Raw genomic sequence first — 17,094 nt, 5'->3', positions numbered from 1 at the left:
TGCCTGGAGAATCCCAGGGACGGGGGAGCCTGGTAGGCTGCCGTCTATGGGGTCGCACAGAGTCGGACACGACTGAAGCGACTTGACTTTCAATTTTCACTTTCATGCATTGGAGAAGGAAATGGCAACCCACTCCAGTATTCTTGCCTGGAGAATCCCAGGGACGGGGGAACCTGGTGGGCTGCCGTCTATGGGGTCGCACAGAGTCGGACACGATTGAAGTGACTTAGCAGCAGCAGCAGCACATTTTAATTAATTATAATTATGTGTTGCTGTTCATCCTAGAATCTTAAACTGAGAGAAAGTTTAAGAAATTATTTCACTCTTTTTCTGAGCTTCAGCAGGTTTTTACCTAAAAACTACCTTGAAAAAAATACAATATATATTTTCTTCTGAAAGTTCTCTTGGGAAGTAAATCCTATCAAAGTTTCAGGGTTTTTGGTAGATATATTTTCAGGAGAGCTGTGATCTAAATACATCTTTTGTTCTTAAAGGATTTATGTTTTTTCCAAACATCAGAAAATTTCCTTCTGCTGTAAAAACAGTTTTATCTTTGCCATGACTTGTGAATTGGGTGTTTTCTTGCTCGATGTCTTACATAGGTAGCTATGGGATTACGTAGAGCTTTTATTCACTGTGATTCCGGGTCAAGTTTGAAATAATCACGTTTTGGGTGAATGTGCGTGAAGCCCCCCAGATCTCTGTAAATCTCTGTGCAGTTTCATTTCTGATGACGTATCAGGTCTTGACATCGCTGCCTTGAACACTGCACTGAGGATCTTGTTTATTGGCACTATGTGCAGAATGTCTGGGGACAGAGAATCTTAGCGAGCTTGTCCAGATCTAGAAACCTGTACAGGCCCCCATGTTATTCTAAGCGGGCACCTTTGTTTGTCTTCCTCATCTTTGTTAAAATCTGACCTGTAGGGTGGGATGATTTGGGAGAATGGCATTGAAACAGGTATAATATCATATATGAAACAAATCGCCAGTCCAGGTTCGATGCATGGTACAGGATGCTTGGGGCTGGTGCACTGGGATGACCCAGAGGGATGGTACGGGGAGGGAGTTGGGAGGGGGGTTCAGGATGGGGAACACATGTACACCCGTGGCAGATTCATGTTGATATATGGCAAAACCAATACAATATTGTGAAGTAATTAGTCTCCAATTAAAATAAATAAATTTATATATATAAAAAAATCTGACCTGTCACTTCCCCACCTTAAATTCTGTGATGCTCCCCAACTGTCTGGAGAACCAGGTCCGCACCCCTTAGACTGTTGTGTCACACCCCATGTGGTCTGTACCATCCCACCTTCCCTGTCCCCTTTACTGACATGTGTGACCAGGAGAGGGAGTATATTCCAAGGGAAAGAGTTTGGTGCCTGGAAAGAAGTGAAAGTGTTAGTCACAGTCGTGTCCAACTCTTTGTGACCCCATGGACTGTAGCCCGCCAGGCTCCTCTCTCCTAGGGATTGGTGCCTGAAAGGCCTGGGCTAAGATCCGGCCTTCATTTATCATCTTTGACTCTGTGAACTTGTACAGATTAGTTAACATTTCTGAGCCTCCCTTTCCTTCTTTATAACAAGGAAATGGAGATTCTTATCTCACGAAATTGTAATGGGCATCACATGCAATAAAGTGTGAGTAGTGCCTACCTGAGGTTTTCCTAAGTTCAGCTGACCTTGTGGACTCACAGCACTACCCGGCCAGACCGTGTTTCTTGTCTGCAGACAGGGCAGTTGTCTGCAGCAGTTCAAGCAAATGGCAAGTCATGTACCCTCTGGGGACCCTTGTCTCCCTGTGTGACACGGTTCCAGGTATAAAGTATAAGATTTATATCAGCAAGTGCAGGGGCTATCCTGAGAAGAAGCCTCATACCCTAAGCAGGGATCTTAGGATTCAAAGGGATCTTATGTTGATTCTTTTCCATTGTTTTTAATTTTTTTAATTTATTTATTTTTATTTGGCTGCGCTGGGTCTTAGTTGTGGCATGCAGGATCTAGTTTCCTGACCAGAAATTGAACCTGGACTCCCTGCATTGGGAATGCAGAGTCTTAGCCACTGGACCCCCAGGGAAGTCGCACCTTATGACAGTTCTTTGGCATAGTTTCTAGGGTTCCCTACAAAGGCTTACATTCAGAGAAGTCCAAAGCATGACATCCTCATTGGATATTTACAGATCATTCAGACTTGCTCCTGGTCCAGATGCAATATGCCAATCAATGATCATTTTTATTACAGTTGGTCTTGACTAGCAATATAATCAATGCCTACCATCTACCTGGTTTCCAGGGTAACAGGTCTAGGTGGTTAAACTAAAGGTCACATTCGCATGCAAGGAAAAGTTTTGGTAACGATTTCATTTGAGTATGCTGCAGTAACTGCCTCACATGTTATAGTTATCAACGTATGCGGTTAATATGTTTGCACCAACCTCATAGTTCATTCCTTTGACAAGTGAGAGCTTACACAGTGAGTCAACCACTGTGCCTGGTGCTAGGACTACAGTGGCAAGTTAAGCATATATGGCACCTCTCTTCATATTGTTTCCTATGCTTGTTATGTGCTTGCTTAGTTCCTTTCATTGTCTAGAGAACTCCTATTCATCCTTCAAAGGTCAGCTCACATTATACTTCTTCTCTGAAGCCTGTGTATACTCGACTCCCCTAACACTTGGTACATATTTCCCTGAGTTCGTTGGTTGGTTTTGCAAATGCACAGATCCCCTAAGGTAATATACACATTTTATATGCAGGTGGGAATGTACGTTTGAAGAAAGAGGTGAAAAAGGGGATCTGAGCCATCCCCTACCTTTCCCCCCTCAACTCCTGAGAATTTAGAACTACGACTCTGTTATGAGCACTTATTATATTCTGGTTCTGTTTTTCCTTTCTAGATATATATTTGCTACTAGAATGTGAATACCTTGACAATGGGGCTATACGTATTGCTGCTGATATTTTTTGTCAGCAGAATACCTGACTCCTAGTAGGCTTTTAGAAAGTATATGTTGAAAGAATTGCTTCTTAATCTCCTTAACAGACTCAGCACTTTGAATGATGCTAGTGCTGAAGTATTGCTTAATTTGAAAGGGAATGTTCTTGCTCCTCTTAAACTAAAATCGGCCTTTCTTGTTCCTACTTCTGTCTTCTGGAATTATAAATTAAATGTCTGCCCTCCTCCATGATATGGTTGCCCTTTTATGAGACTCAGAATTGATTGGGAAAATCAAAGAAAAAGAATTCACACAAGGGAATCATTTAAAAATGATGCATTTGCATCTTAAATATTTTCATTTAACACATGCAAATGTACTTTAACTTAACTAGTCTTTTATTATGAAACTAATATCATTATGTTGAATGTGAGTCTGCTGCTGTGGACTCTTTTAGCTTTTTTCACTTATGCTATCCTAAATTCATTATCCAGAGTTTCCAGTTTAGGTTCTTTAAAGTCGAATGAGAAGTTAAACACTGAAGCAGTCTGATTGCAGAATTCTAGGTTTTTACTCTCCCTCACCTCAGTTTTTTAGAGTTGTGTTTCCCACATTTCACCAGTGATGTTTTTTTAATAACTGACTTTCCTTTACTCTGAAATGTGTAGTTTTTAGAGGAATAGCAACTCATATAGTCCCTTGGTGTATGTGTTTGATTAAATTCTATAAATAAAATAACATGTATAAGTGGCATAAACAGGTATGTGATCAAATACAGTTGATCCTTAGCGGGTAAATGGTCCAGCTGACTAGAGCAGAAGTGAGCAAGTATTCAGGGTGCTCTAAGCTTTCACAGTATTCAGAAGCATTAGGAAGACCAGGAGCATGTTTGTTTTCTCTTTTTTTCAGGATAAGTTATTTTGAAATGTCCTCATCATCTTGCCACATTTTTTCTCCCCTTAGATTCTTCCCAATTTAGATTAGAGTAGAGGTAAACCAGGCAAAAGTCTCAGATGTCTATATTTGTACAAGAAAAATATAAAACAAAAATAGTAGCAAATATAAGGGGCTTCTTAATTGTAAGGATGTTCTAAATGTAAAAATAATGCCCGAGTGGAGCTTTGTTTCTCTCCCCTTGCGTGGGGCCTAGACTTCATGACTCACTTCCAAACAACAGAGTGTGCAAAGGCAGAAATAGGAGCTTTTCTAGTGGAGGAGCATAGCAGATGTCACCTTAACCCAGTGATGGAGGTTGACATCCCCAGGGATAAGTCGTATTGACAAAGGTCCCCTCTGGTGGTGTGATAAGAAGAGTGCTTTACCTCAGGGGCAGACTTCCCCCAAACCCGTAGCCCCAGTCTGATCTCGAGAAAATATCAGACAAACTCAAATGAGAGGTATTCTGTAAAATACCCAACCGGTACTGGTGCTAGTGGTGAAGAACCCACCTGCCAGTGCAGATAGAGGTAAGAGACACAGGTTCGATCTCTGGATTGGGAAGATTCCCTGGAGAAGGGCACGGCAACCCACTCCAGTCTTTTTGCCTGGAGAATCCCATGGACAGAGGAGCCTGGCAGGCTATAGTCCATAGGGTTGCACAGAGTTGGACATGACCGAAGTGACTTAGCAGGCATTACTCTTCAGAGATCTCAAGGTCCTGAAAATCAAGGAAGGACTGCCCCAGAGCAGGAGATGAGAGCAACATGATGTTTCAATACAATGTGTTGGAGGCTTCCCTGGCAGTCCAGTGGTTAAAACTTTGCCTTCCAGTGCAGGGAGCACAGGTTTGATCCCTGGCCGGGGAACTAAGATCCCATGTGTCGTGTGGTGTGGTTGAAAATTTTTTTAAAATTTTGTTTAAACAAATAAAAATAAATGCAATGTGTTGTCATGAATCGGATTCTGAAACAGAAAAGGGGGACATTAGTAGAAAACCTGGGGAAATCCAGATAAAAACAGTAGTTTTGGCAAATCTTCCCTAGTTAAGTAAGCTGTTAACATTAGGGAAAGCTGGGTGAGGTATATATGAGAACTGTGTGTACTATCTTTGTAACTTTTGTAAATGTAAAATTATGCTAAAATAGAAAGTTTATTAAAAAATAGTAATGAGAGAAATCACAGAAGAAAGGGTTGGGTGATTTGAAATTTAAGGCATGGTGACGAAATGAAAGTCAACATCCCTGAAACAATATTTGTCACAGATTTTAGACCAAGGACTTATATTCTTAATGCAGAATATACTTGTACAGCTTAATAAGAACATAGTAATACCTCACCGGAAAACAGCCATTGATCATAATTTACAGAAAAGATACAGTGGTGAATAAATATAAAAGCTGGTTCAATCTCACCAGTAATTAAAGAACTGCCAATTATAGCAGTTTTGAAAATTTTTTTATTTTCACCCATTACATAGAAAAATGATAATATTCAGTTCTGGAAAAGGTAAGTGGAAGAATTATAGATTGGTATAGACTTTCTGGAGAGCACTTTGTCCATAGGGGAATTGGATTTAAAAATATGTGTATCATTTGTGCTTATACTCTCCCACTTAAAAGATTTCTTTCCCAAGGAAATAGTCAGATGTGTATACAGATTTTCTAAAAAGACTGTTCATCATAATAATTGTTATGTTGTTAATAATGCAACACTCAAAACCCAAATATCTAACAGTGAGGGAATGACCTAAAAAGTTTTGGCATACCTGTGGAATAGAATAGAGTCATTAAGTAGCCTGATATAGTTTAAAAAAAAAAAAGCAGCAGTGCAAGCAGGATACAGTTTGTGTATTTCCTTTGCTCTCAGACGGTGTGCATATGTGTACAGCTGTCTCTCTTGAAAGGCTGGCAAGGAGATAAACAGTCATGTAAAAAAGCAGTTACCTGTCCTTGAGTGGTAAGGAAAAGATGGATTTTATTTGCTTTATACCTCTCTGTATTTTCACAATTGTCTATATTGAGTATATATTACTGTTGTCATCAAGGGGAAAAATACCACTGCAAGCAATATGGTTAATGAGTTTCTTTCATCTTTTATGCTGATTTAATTTTGAGATCACAGTTCCGTTTTGTTCTGTAAACCATGATCTTTCCTCTTTCCGCTAGGACGCTCCTGAGAGTGCTCCCCCTGCCAGGCGATAACTGGGGCGCTCTGGTTGACGAGTGGTGTTGTCATCCTGACCCCTTTGCTAATAAGCCACTTCATCCACGAGAGAATGACTGTTTCACCGGAGACTGTTTCTACCTGGTGAATTTAAAGAGTGATTTGTGGCAGCCAAGACCTGAAGGAGCCCCAGTGGAGACACACCATCTTTCTTCTGAGAACCACCTAAAATCGGTAAAATATCTTTTAAAATAAATGCTTATTTAGAAGTGGGTTTAGAAACTGGTTTCTCCAGTCTTTTCTTCATTCAGGGCATGTGAAACAGGCAGTCCTAAAGGCCAAAATCTTTGATTTTTCAACTGCTTCTATCAAACCCTGCTCTTTTGATATATAGAAAGGGCTTGTACAGGCCTTAAACCAAAATAGTCACAGGGGCTGGAGGAAGAAGGGAAAGAGGCTTCTTTGTGCATAGATTTGGGAATGTTAGTGTTTTACAAACCAAAGTGCCCTATTTCCTTGCTTTTAGGACAGTATTCCGTAATCCATGTGCATTTTATCCTCAGAGTCTGATTTAAATGGAAATTGTTCTTTGGCTGTAGGATATCTACTGTCCTGTGAGGTCCAGGTAATTTCCCTGTGTCTTTCCATAGTCTAGACTTCTGCGGGTGTTGTACGAGCAAATGCCATCAAGCAACAGAGGAAGTGGAGGAGTGTGGAAAGTAAGCTCAGGCCACAGGCTCCATGTTGGTGCCTGACAACTGATATCAGGCGCTCCTGCTCTCAAAGTTGCTGGAGGGAGAAGGCTATTTCCTCTCACTGCAGAGAGCAAGTGGTTTACCTTATTTTAAAAGAAAATCAATGGCATTGACTCGGCCCTTGTGAGAAATTGTTCCCCGGATGGCAGGTCAATACAGATGTGATTTAAAACGTTAAGAAAATCATTGCCAGAGAATCTTCCTTTTAACATCTGATTATTGGTGGGAACCAAGGCATTGTGTGTTAAATTTCATTTAGAGCTCCTGTAAATTTTGTAGTAAGAACTAGACCACTCTAGGATATACGCAGCAGTCCAGAAGATCTTAGTTTGTCAGCTAGTTTATAGAACTGTATCATAATTCAAGAAGGCAATGGCACCCCACTCCAGTACTCTTGGTACTCTTGCCTGGAAAATCCCATGGACGGAGGAGCCTGGTAGGCTACAGTCCTTGGGGTCGCTAAGAGTCGGACACGACTGAGCGGCTTCACTTTCACTTTTCACTTTCATGCATTGGAGAAGGAAATGGCAACCCACTCCAGTGTACTTGCCTGGAGAATCCCAGGGACGGGGGAGCCTGGTGGGCTGCCGTCTATGGGGTCGCACAGAGTCGGACACGACTGAAGCGACTTAGCAGCAGTAGCAGCAGCATAATTCAAGGGAGATTAAGGAAGTTTGACAAATGTCGAGGTTATCAGTTTAAATTATGTAAGTGTCTCAACTTTCACCATAAACACAAGTCCCTTTAACTTTAGGTTCCATTTAAAATGATAATACTTGACTCTCTCTCTCCTCTCTCACCCCAACTCTCTGTAAGTATCTTAAGCTTTCATAAAGTCATAACCACTTGTATTTCCTTTGATCTCCGCTGCTTTTCAGTGTATGTATGTGTGTCTATTATCCAATATATATTAGATGAAGTATATGTATTCTAATATATGCATATATTAGAATACATATATATATATATTAGAATACCTCCATAATTATAGTGCTTTAGCCATCTATAGTTTTCAAAGATAAATGGTAAGCACTTAATGTAAATCTGTTATATTTAATATGGTTGTGGTAAAATTATATTTTAATCTAAATATACTAGTGCTTTACTCTTTTATGTATATTAACTTTCATTTTTATAATTAAGCTATACATTTTAAAAATATTTGGAAGATGTGAGTAGAAGAGAAATGGGGAAAGATTAAATAAACAAAACCATGAGTTTCCCTTTTTAGATGAACTCTGTATTCTATATGAAAACAAGCTCCTCACATGTGCGTCTTTATCAGTTATGATGCCACTTACAAGAATTTCTCTTAATTGTGAACAGCCATCCTATGAGTTGTGTCATAGTCAGATCTTGTGTTTTTTAAGTAACAAGGAGATGATGGGAAATTACTGTCATGACAAGCTACTGTTGACAAGATTGTTTTCAAGTTAGCTTGGATGGAAGTTTCACTTTAATTGCATATTGCAGCAGTTGAAAGAATATGCCTGTGACCAAAATAGTAACATAAATTTGGAGGGACCTCTTGCACAGTGCTCTCATGGCTCCTGTGGGAACAAGGCTTCTCTGTGCTGTTGAAAACCTGTTTCTCATATCGCCCCGTCTAGCCATCTAGCAGGGATTTGAAATGTCACACGGTGACACAGCATCCTAATGGTATCTCTTGGGAAACATTTTTCTGGTGAGACAGTATCAAGGGTCCTTAGAATGGAAGCCACACAAAGGAAAGTAAAAATGAGGACAGACGGCTAATCCACTTCTCGTAGCAGCAGTGCCATCGTGCAGATATATTGATTTAATTAGTCCACAACAATGTCTGTCTTTGATGTTTGCTCTGTAGAGTTCCTACACTGCTAGGCTGCTGCTCTGCACAACTTGCTTGATTATTTCCATGAAGCATAGGTCAAGAAAAATGCACTGCAAAGCAGAGTTTCTCTTTCACAAAATTGAAAGCGTTATAATATGTTAATTTCAAAGATCAAGACTAGTTGAGCTTATCAGGCATGAATGATGCGTTCTGCGTGTTGTCTGAGTATTTGGTAGAAGTAATTTTTTTTATCTCTACTTGTAGGAGATTATAAAAACGTATTTTATGAGGAGCCCACGTGGAACAGGAACTTTTATTTTTAAAATAAATGCTACTGGGACTGGGAACAAGTGAACCTTTATTTTAAAAAAATGTATTTTAACTGTGGGAAAAAATTTTAAGAGATAACTCACCTCAGCATGAGGAATGCAGATTTTAATTCTGCTTAAGGCATCCTTGACAATGAATTACTCCAAAGCATATCTCTTGAATTACAATATTCATAAATGACCAAAAAAGAGCATAAACAAATGTAAAGTTCAACTCTTATTCCTTTCCTTCAATACCCCTGTGTGTGTACAGCATTTTTTTTGTGCCTCTGTGAATACGGCAGTATACCTTTTCTTTTCAAAAGACATCTACTGAAGATTTCCCTATTCTTAGATCTATTCTCTCGTGATATTTTTTATGCCTGCCAATGAAATTAAAATTTTGCATCTGATAAGCAGATTGATAAAGGTGGCATCTCAACTTTCGATAAGATTCATAATATTGTTCTAGACTTAGAAAGTAGCCACACATATGACTTCATCCTATATTTTAAAGAACAAATGAAATTGAACATTGCTATTTTTGCCAGTAAGTATGACTAACAGTTTTACCTTTTTTTTTTTTTTTTTTCTTTTTTGGTTGTTTGTTTTGTTAAGTTCATGAGGATTTCTTTTTTCTTAAAATAATGTGTTGAACTTTGTAAACATTTGCAAATGTAAAAAAATAGAATTATGAACTTCCATCAGTCATCTTGATTCATACAGTATGCTTCATCTACCCCTTTTATTTTTAGTTTTTTGCTCAAGTGCTTTAAACCAAATTCTAAACATTATGTCAATTCACTCCTATATAGATTTTTCTTTTTTGCATGACCACAGTGTCATTTTCACACCAGACAAAATAAACAATTATTACTCAGTGACACAATAGCAGGCCTTTAGCATCTGATGGGCATACGATCCTATCACTTCATGGCAAATAAAAGGGGAAGAAGTGGAAACAGTGACAGATTTTATTTTCTTGGGCTCCAAGATCACTGAGGACAGTGAGTGCAAACATGAAATTAAAAAACACTTGCTCCTTGAAAGGAAAGCTATGACAAACCTATACAGTGCATTAAAAAGCGGAGACATCACTTTGCTGACAAAGGTCCATATAGTCAAAGCTTGGTTTTTCCAGTAGTCATGTATGGATGTGAGAGTTAGATCATAAAGAGGGCTGAGCAGCAAAGAATTGATGTTTTCGAATTGTGGTGCTGGAGAAGACTCTTGAGAGTCCCTTGGACAGCACAGAGATCAAACTAGTCAATCCTAAAGAGAATCAACCCTGAATATTTATTGGAAGGACTGTTGCTGAAGCTGAAGGTCCAATATTTTGGCCACCTGATGTGAAGAGCCAACTGATTAGAAAAGGCCCTGATGCTGGGGAAGATTGAAGGCAAAAGGAGAAGGTGGCAGTAGAGGATAAGATGGTTAGGTAGCATAATCAACTCAATGAACACGAACCTGAGCAAACTCAGGGAGATAGTGAGGGACAGGGAAGCCTGGCATGTTGCAGTCTTTGGGGTTGCAGAGTCGGACACAACTTAGCAGCTGAACAACAACAACCAGAATTCCCTGGTGGTCCAGTGGTTAAGAATCCACCTGGCAATGCAGGGGACACGGGTTCAGTCCCTGGTCTAGGAAGATTTCAGAAGCTCTGAGGCGACTAAGCCTGTGCACCTAGAGCCTGTGCTCTACCAAGAGAAGCCACCACAATGAGAAGCCCCCACACCACAAGTAGAGAAAGCCCATGTGTAGCAATGAAGATTCAGCACAGCCAAAATAAATAAAAAAAAATTTAAAACAAACTATAAAAAAAAACAGTGCCTCATACAATCAAATGTGTGAATTTTGATTCAAAAAACCTGACACCAGATGATACGTCTAACAGAATTGGTAAAATCTGTATAATGGAGGACAGAGGAGTCTGGTGTGCTGCCGTGCATGGGGTGGCAAAGAATCAGACATGACTCAGCAACTGAGCAACAACACCTTTTGACCACCTTCACCCATTTTTGCCCATCCCTGCAACCTCTAATAACCACAGATCTGTTCTCTGTGTTTAAAAGTTTAGTCTTTTGTTTTCTTAATAATTAGAAACAATTATTCTAATAATTCTAGAATTATTCTAGAAAAACTGCTAGCTGTTTTAATCTATATCCCTGTTGATAAAGTTGGATTTTTTAAGTTTAACAATGTTTCAGAACACTGTCTCTGTCTTTTCAGGTATAGTACATATATTAAATGGAAAAATAGAATTATATGAGTGGGTTAAGTATTTTTAATTTCTCATGGTGGTTATGAATTATAGATTACTTTTACATAAGTTGCCCTGGACTGGGAGTCAGAATAATATGAGTTCAAGTTCTCATTCTTCTGTTTTCTAAACATATGAGTTGGGGCAAGTCACCTACCTTTCTACCTTTGTTGCCTGCCTATTTTATTCTAAATCCCCTGGAGGAGGGCACGACAACCCACTCCAGTTTTCTTGCCCGGAGAATCCCTTAAACAGAGGAGCCTGGCAGGCCTGACAGGCTATAGTTCACAGGGTCGCAAAGAGTCGGACACAACTGAAGTGACTTAGCACACACTCATACACATTCTAATCAAGAATATTGAGGTGCTTTTTAGAATTTTTAAGATGCTTCTTGTTCAAATTACTTGGCACATGTAGATTATAAGGAAGTGACTTGGTTTGGAATAATCGTTCTGTTCATTATTTTGTCTTTAGACTTGAAAAAGAAAGATCTCTGTGCATGTGGTTTATGCATACAAGCTAAGTGTATTCCCAGTATTTAGGAGATGGCAAAATAAAATGTAAAGTTCAATGTATACTCGGGAGATCATGTTAAAATTATATATTCCTTTTAAGAAAAGCTGAATGACATTTAAATGACATTTTTCTATTCTACAGAAACCAAAGGCAAATACCAAAGTAATTTGTAAGCGTTGCAAGGTAATGTTGGGAGAGACTGTGTCATCAGGTAAGAATTTCATAATACAAAAAAGCCCAAATGACTGCCTTCTTGTTATGTATAAAAAAAAACAAAACAGGAGATTTTATGGGACATATATATGAAAGAGAGATGACTAATACATGTTATAGAATTGAGAATTGATGCTTTTAAAAATAGAAATCAACTAATATATCATCCAATATGCCAAGAAGTTTGTGTATTTTGACCTTGATAAGTACATCGTAATGAGTCTTAAGCATTCAGAATTTGGATCGTTTCAATATTGTATATCTTCTTTGTAGATAAAAAGTAGTATAAAGTTTGTTTCTCAAAGAAGATGGAAGCTTTTTTTTTAAATACCACTCCTCAGTCAGAGGAATTGGTTACCAGGGATAATGGAGGAGATGCTTTTCTTGGTTGTTGTCTGCCTTAGGGCTGTGTTTTGAGGCTTGGGAATGGGGGAGGGGGGTACACAGAAGTTGTTGAAATGGAAGAAAACACATTCTGAGTTGTATACTCTGTTCCTTGTTCTTTTTCCCAGTAGTGTTAATTATATTTTGTGTAAAATCTGTGTTATGCCACTATAAAGTTTAATAATGAAAATCCTGATAATTAAAATTCATTACTCTTTATAGATGTGGTTTAAAAATGTCTAGAGAGCTCCAGCACATGTTAGCTTCATGGGTGAAGAATAATTGTTTTTAATATAATTAATTAGAAGATGGGATTTAAGTGAAACTGCCGTCCTCAAGGGAAAGCAGATGGTGGCATTTTTTGTTTGTTTTTTAAGATCATCAGAATCTCATAAGTAGTTACTTGCTCAGAGTGAACAGAAAAGGAATCATGAGTAGCAGTATAGCATGCCACCCTCAATGTCATTTTTGGAGAATGAAAGCAAGTCCCTTAGCAACAGTTTAGAAAATCTTAAGGCTTCCAGCTAAATAAGGTGAATTGACTTTTTTCATGTTTTTCTCTCCTCCCTGAAGCCCAGTTAAAAAGTCAGTTAAGGAATTAAAAAAAAAAAAAAAAAGGACATCCATGGAGGCAAAAGAGAAGTGGAGAGGAGACAACAGTGATGTGAACCGGAGGTGTAAGCAGACATCTTTGGAAGCTGTAAAGCTGAGAGAGGGGTGGGAACACACTTGGCTGTGTGGAGGAGGCTGCAGCCGTGGTGTCTGCAGAAGACTGATCATCTTATCATGAGGGAACCAGAACTCAGCTGTGGAATCCCAGAAATGGACAGAATTGAGAGATAGAAGTTATCACGGACAAGGGGCTGAAAGCAGGAAGTTTTAATTCAAAGTTTGTATAGGAGCCTTTAGATTCCTGAGACTCTTTCTCTCTTTGCAACTTGCTTGTACATTAACGGTAGGAGATTGCAGCAGCCTTTCTTGGAATAATGTAAGTGGACTAACCAGAGAAAAGATCTGCAGACACTGATTCTTAGGGATCATTCAGCAACAGCAAAAAATTATATTCAGCCATTCTACTGTCAACAAACCTTATAACTACACCCAAGAACTTTCTCTTAGCATTTTATAACTTTACATTTAAATATGAACAGATTTCTGAGAATCAATAAATGTTAAAGAGAGTCCAAAGCAAATAAATAATCAAGTGCACAGGGCATGGGCATTGAAAAGAAACAAATTATGTATAAAACAGAAAAAAAAAATCTCTTAAAAAACCATAATAAATGTCCTTGGAGAAATGAAATAATACTGCCTCTACAATTCAGAGAGTGTCACATTAAAGATGTAATAGCTTTAAAAAAAAAAACTAACCAAAAGAAGATAAAATTAAGGAATTATTTCAGAAATCAGGATCAAAAGACAGAGATTGAAAATTGGAAAGGAAATTAAAAAAAAAAAGATCATGTAAGTTTCCTAAGGATAGGAATATTGTCTATCTCATTTATCACAATGAGTTTAGCCCTTAGAATGGTATTTGACATCTAGTGGGTACCCAGTAAATATTTGTTGAATGAGTGAATGAAATGAGCCTTTTAGGACATCCAGCATCTAGCTGAAAATTCTAGAAAGAGAATAGAGACAACAGGGTGTGGGAAATCCATCATAACAAATAAAATATAAATAATATATTTATAATACATATAATATTATATATATATAAATAAATAAAATAACAAATAAAAATCCATCAAGAACAAAAATACTAAAAACACACTAAAAAGATATTTCCTAGAACGAGGACTTATGGGCCCCGGCTGAAAACTGAAAGTGTCCATTAACTGTCTTAAACAATTAATGAAGGATGATGAGGAAGCTGCTTAAAGCCAGATCACAGAGTAATCTCCGAACACCAAGAACGAAGCTTCTAGAGAGCAAAAAGCAGGTAATGTACAAAGGATTAGGAATTAGAATGGCACTGAACTTCTTAACAGCAGCATTGAAAGCTAGAAGATGATGAAAAATGCCCTCATAATTTAGAAGGAAAAAGATTTTCAACCCAAAATTCAGCAGATAGTCAAGCATGAAGATTATAAATACATTTTTGGAGCTACAGGGCCTCAAAACATGGACCTCAAAGTTATATTTTCCTTAGGGAATCTACCATAGGGTTATGCATCAGCAAAAGTAGGAACTGAACCTCAAAAGAAAAAATGTGGGATTTGGGGAGCAGATTATTCAACACAGGAGAATGAGTTAAGGAATCCCACTGGGAGGGGTGTACAGCAGGCCCAGAGAATAACAGTCTGGATTGAAGCAAGCACAGAGAAGATTGTAATAGAAAGATTTTTTTCAGTTATACACCAAAACTGATAGTCATTGAATTGTTTGACCACATATAACAAATAATCTGGAGACAAGCCATTTTGTCATATGGGCAAAATTAGCTAAACGTGTTTGGAAAACAAAACACATGAAAAGGCAAGCAGTTATGCACTGTGGGAAACAGAAGATTAAACAAAAAAGGAGCAATCCCAGGGTATGATTATGGTTACAATCATGTGAACACTGAATAGCAATTTAACCAAAAATCTTTATGATGTGATACCTAAGTATATTAGGAGGTCATTGTATGTGAGCGTGTGTCAGGGGGTAATATAAGAGAACGTTACCCACATCTACTCTAAAAGTAAATTAGTGAATCCCCAATGGAGCTTCCCAGGTGGTACAGTGGTAAAGAACCTGCCTGGCAATGCAGGAAACGCAAGAGACTCGAGTTTGATCCCTGGGTCAGGAAGATCCCCTGGAGTAAGAAATGGCAACCTGCTCCAGTATTCTTGCCTGGAAAATTTCATTGATGGAGGAGCCTGGCAGACTACAGTCCATGGGGTCCCAAAGCGTTGGACGTGACTGAGCGACTGAGCACACCCATAGTTTCAAAAATGGTGGCATAAAGAGAATGCATAGTTCCCCTCTGAAGGAATCAAGTACAGAACTGTACAAGTTCAGAAGAACAGCTACTAGAAAATAACCGAAATGAAGCAATGATTTGAGAGATGTTCCGTTATCAAAAACTGCTACTGCTTTGGGCTAAAATGGCAAATTTGTGGCTTTTTTGCTTGATGTGATACCTAAGTATATTAGGAGGTCATTGTATGTGAGCGTGTGTCAGGGGGTAATATAAGAGAACGTTACCCACATCTACTCTAAAAGTAAATTAGTGAATCCCCAATGGAGCCCCTAGCCCCTGAATTTGGGAAGGAGAAAAAACACAGCTTTATTATTTATAGGTGGTTAAAGATTCGGTTCAGGGTAGGCAAAGGAGAAAGTAGAAATTTAAGAGGGGATATTTTGAAAGCAAGAATGTCCTGGAAGGGCTGAGCTAATAACTTCTTAGCATAGCTCTGACTGATTGCTAAACTCTACATACATACAATAGATGCCAAGGAGTCCATTAGGAACTGAAAGCTTAGAGAGACCTGAACATTTATTGTGCCTTTGGTTCATTCCTTAGTCCATATACAATTTGGGTAGCAGAAGGTGGAAGCCTTAGTGGTTTGAAGTATTTGAGAAGAACCTTGCCCTAGATTTGCTGATAGCCAAACTATGTAGAGATAGCAAGTACTCTCTAGGGAGTCAGGCTAAGCAAAAGACAACTGAGCATAGACATGGTGACTACATACTGTGGGAAGGCATATTTCGTGGTTTTTTAGTCCAAGCTTATTAATTGACGTATAAACCAACAACCCTTCAAAGGATAAAAGAAAATCCTGAATTACTACAGTTCGATGGACATGAATTTGGGTGAACTCCAGGAGTTGGTGACGGACAGGGAGGCCTGGCATGCTGCAATTCATGGGGTCGCAACGAGTCGGACACAACTGAGCGACTGAACTGACTGATTACAATAATATCCTATTTCCTTCTAGAAATTATTAGCCATGCAAAGAAAGAGACAGGAGTGGTTCATACTCAAGGAAAAAGCAGGAGTCAATGGATGCTGAAGAAGCACAAATATTAAATTAGCAGACAAAGATGTCAAAATAACTAATTATAAATATGGCAAAGAATTAAAAAGACAAATTAATAGCAAATCTCAACAAATTAGAAACTTCAGAGAAACACCCAGTTGGTAATTACAGAGCTGAAAAGTACAGTAACTAAAGAAAAATTCACTGGATTAACTAAAACCTCATATTTGAGATGATAGAAACAAACAAAAATTGTTGAAGATAATGAAAGTGTTAGTTGCTTAGCTGTGTCCAACTCTTTGCAAACCCATGAACTGTAGCCTGCCAGGCTCCTCTGTCCATGGAATTCTCCAGGTAAGAATACTGGAGTGGGTTGCCATTCCTTTCTCCAGCGGATCTTCCCGACCCAGGGATCGAACCCAGGTCTCCTGCACTGCAGGCAGACTCTTTACTATCTGAGCTACCAGGGAAGATAGGTGAATAGAAATTAATCAATCCAAACAGGCAGGAATAAAGTCTCAAAATGAAGAGAATATCAGACTTGTGGAACGATGTTAAGTGTTTTAGTAAATGTGTAAGTGGAGCTTTAGAAGGTGAGGAGAAAAAACATCAGGGAAAAAATGGGTGAAATGTTGTGAAATTTGGTGAAATATTTTAACTTTTGGATCCAACTATTGCAGTGAATTCAAGTAGGATAAACACAAAGAACATTTCATTCAGGCATATTGTAGTCAAACTGATAAAAGCAAGAGATGAAGAGAGAATCTTGAAATTCAAAATATTGGGGGAGAAAACAGTAACACCTCTCAATTAATAATTCTGTATCCAGTAAAACAC

General features: G+C 38.5%; 1 protein-coding gene across 14 annotated transcripts in view; it reads left to right on the top strand.

Annotated features, from left to right (window-relative positions):
- Positions 1 to 17,094, top strand: part of UBE3D (ubiquitin protein ligase E3D) — a 232,181-nt gene that overhangs the window by 20,282 nt on the left and 194,805 nt on the right. For all 14 annotated transcript variants that reach the window (XR_008698030.1, XR_008698031.1, XR_008698028.1 and 11 more), the window contains 2 exons: positions 6,046 to 6,277; positions 11,834 to 11,903. Coding sequence is in view for 10 of the 14 variants with exons in the window: in XM_055534891.1 (XP_055390866.1) it covers positions 6,046 to 6,277; positions 11,834 to 11,903 (302 nt within the window). In the remaining 4 variants the exon portion in view is untranslated. The remainder of the gene's footprint in view (positions 1 to 6,045; positions 6,278 to 11,833; positions 11,904 to 17,094) is intronic.

Source organism: Bubalus kerabau, chromosome 9 (assembly GCF_029407905.1).
Source record: "Bubalus kerabau isolate K-KA32 ecotype Philippines breed swamp buffalo chromosome 9, PCC_UOA_SB_1v2, whole genome shotgun sequence".
Taxonomy (NCBI): Eukaryota; Metazoa; Chordata; class Mammalia; order Artiodactyla; family Bovidae; genus Bubalus; species Bubalus kerabau.
The sequence above is the reverse complement of the archived record's forward strand: the minus strand, read 5'-3'. Positions and strand labels throughout refer to the sequence as shown.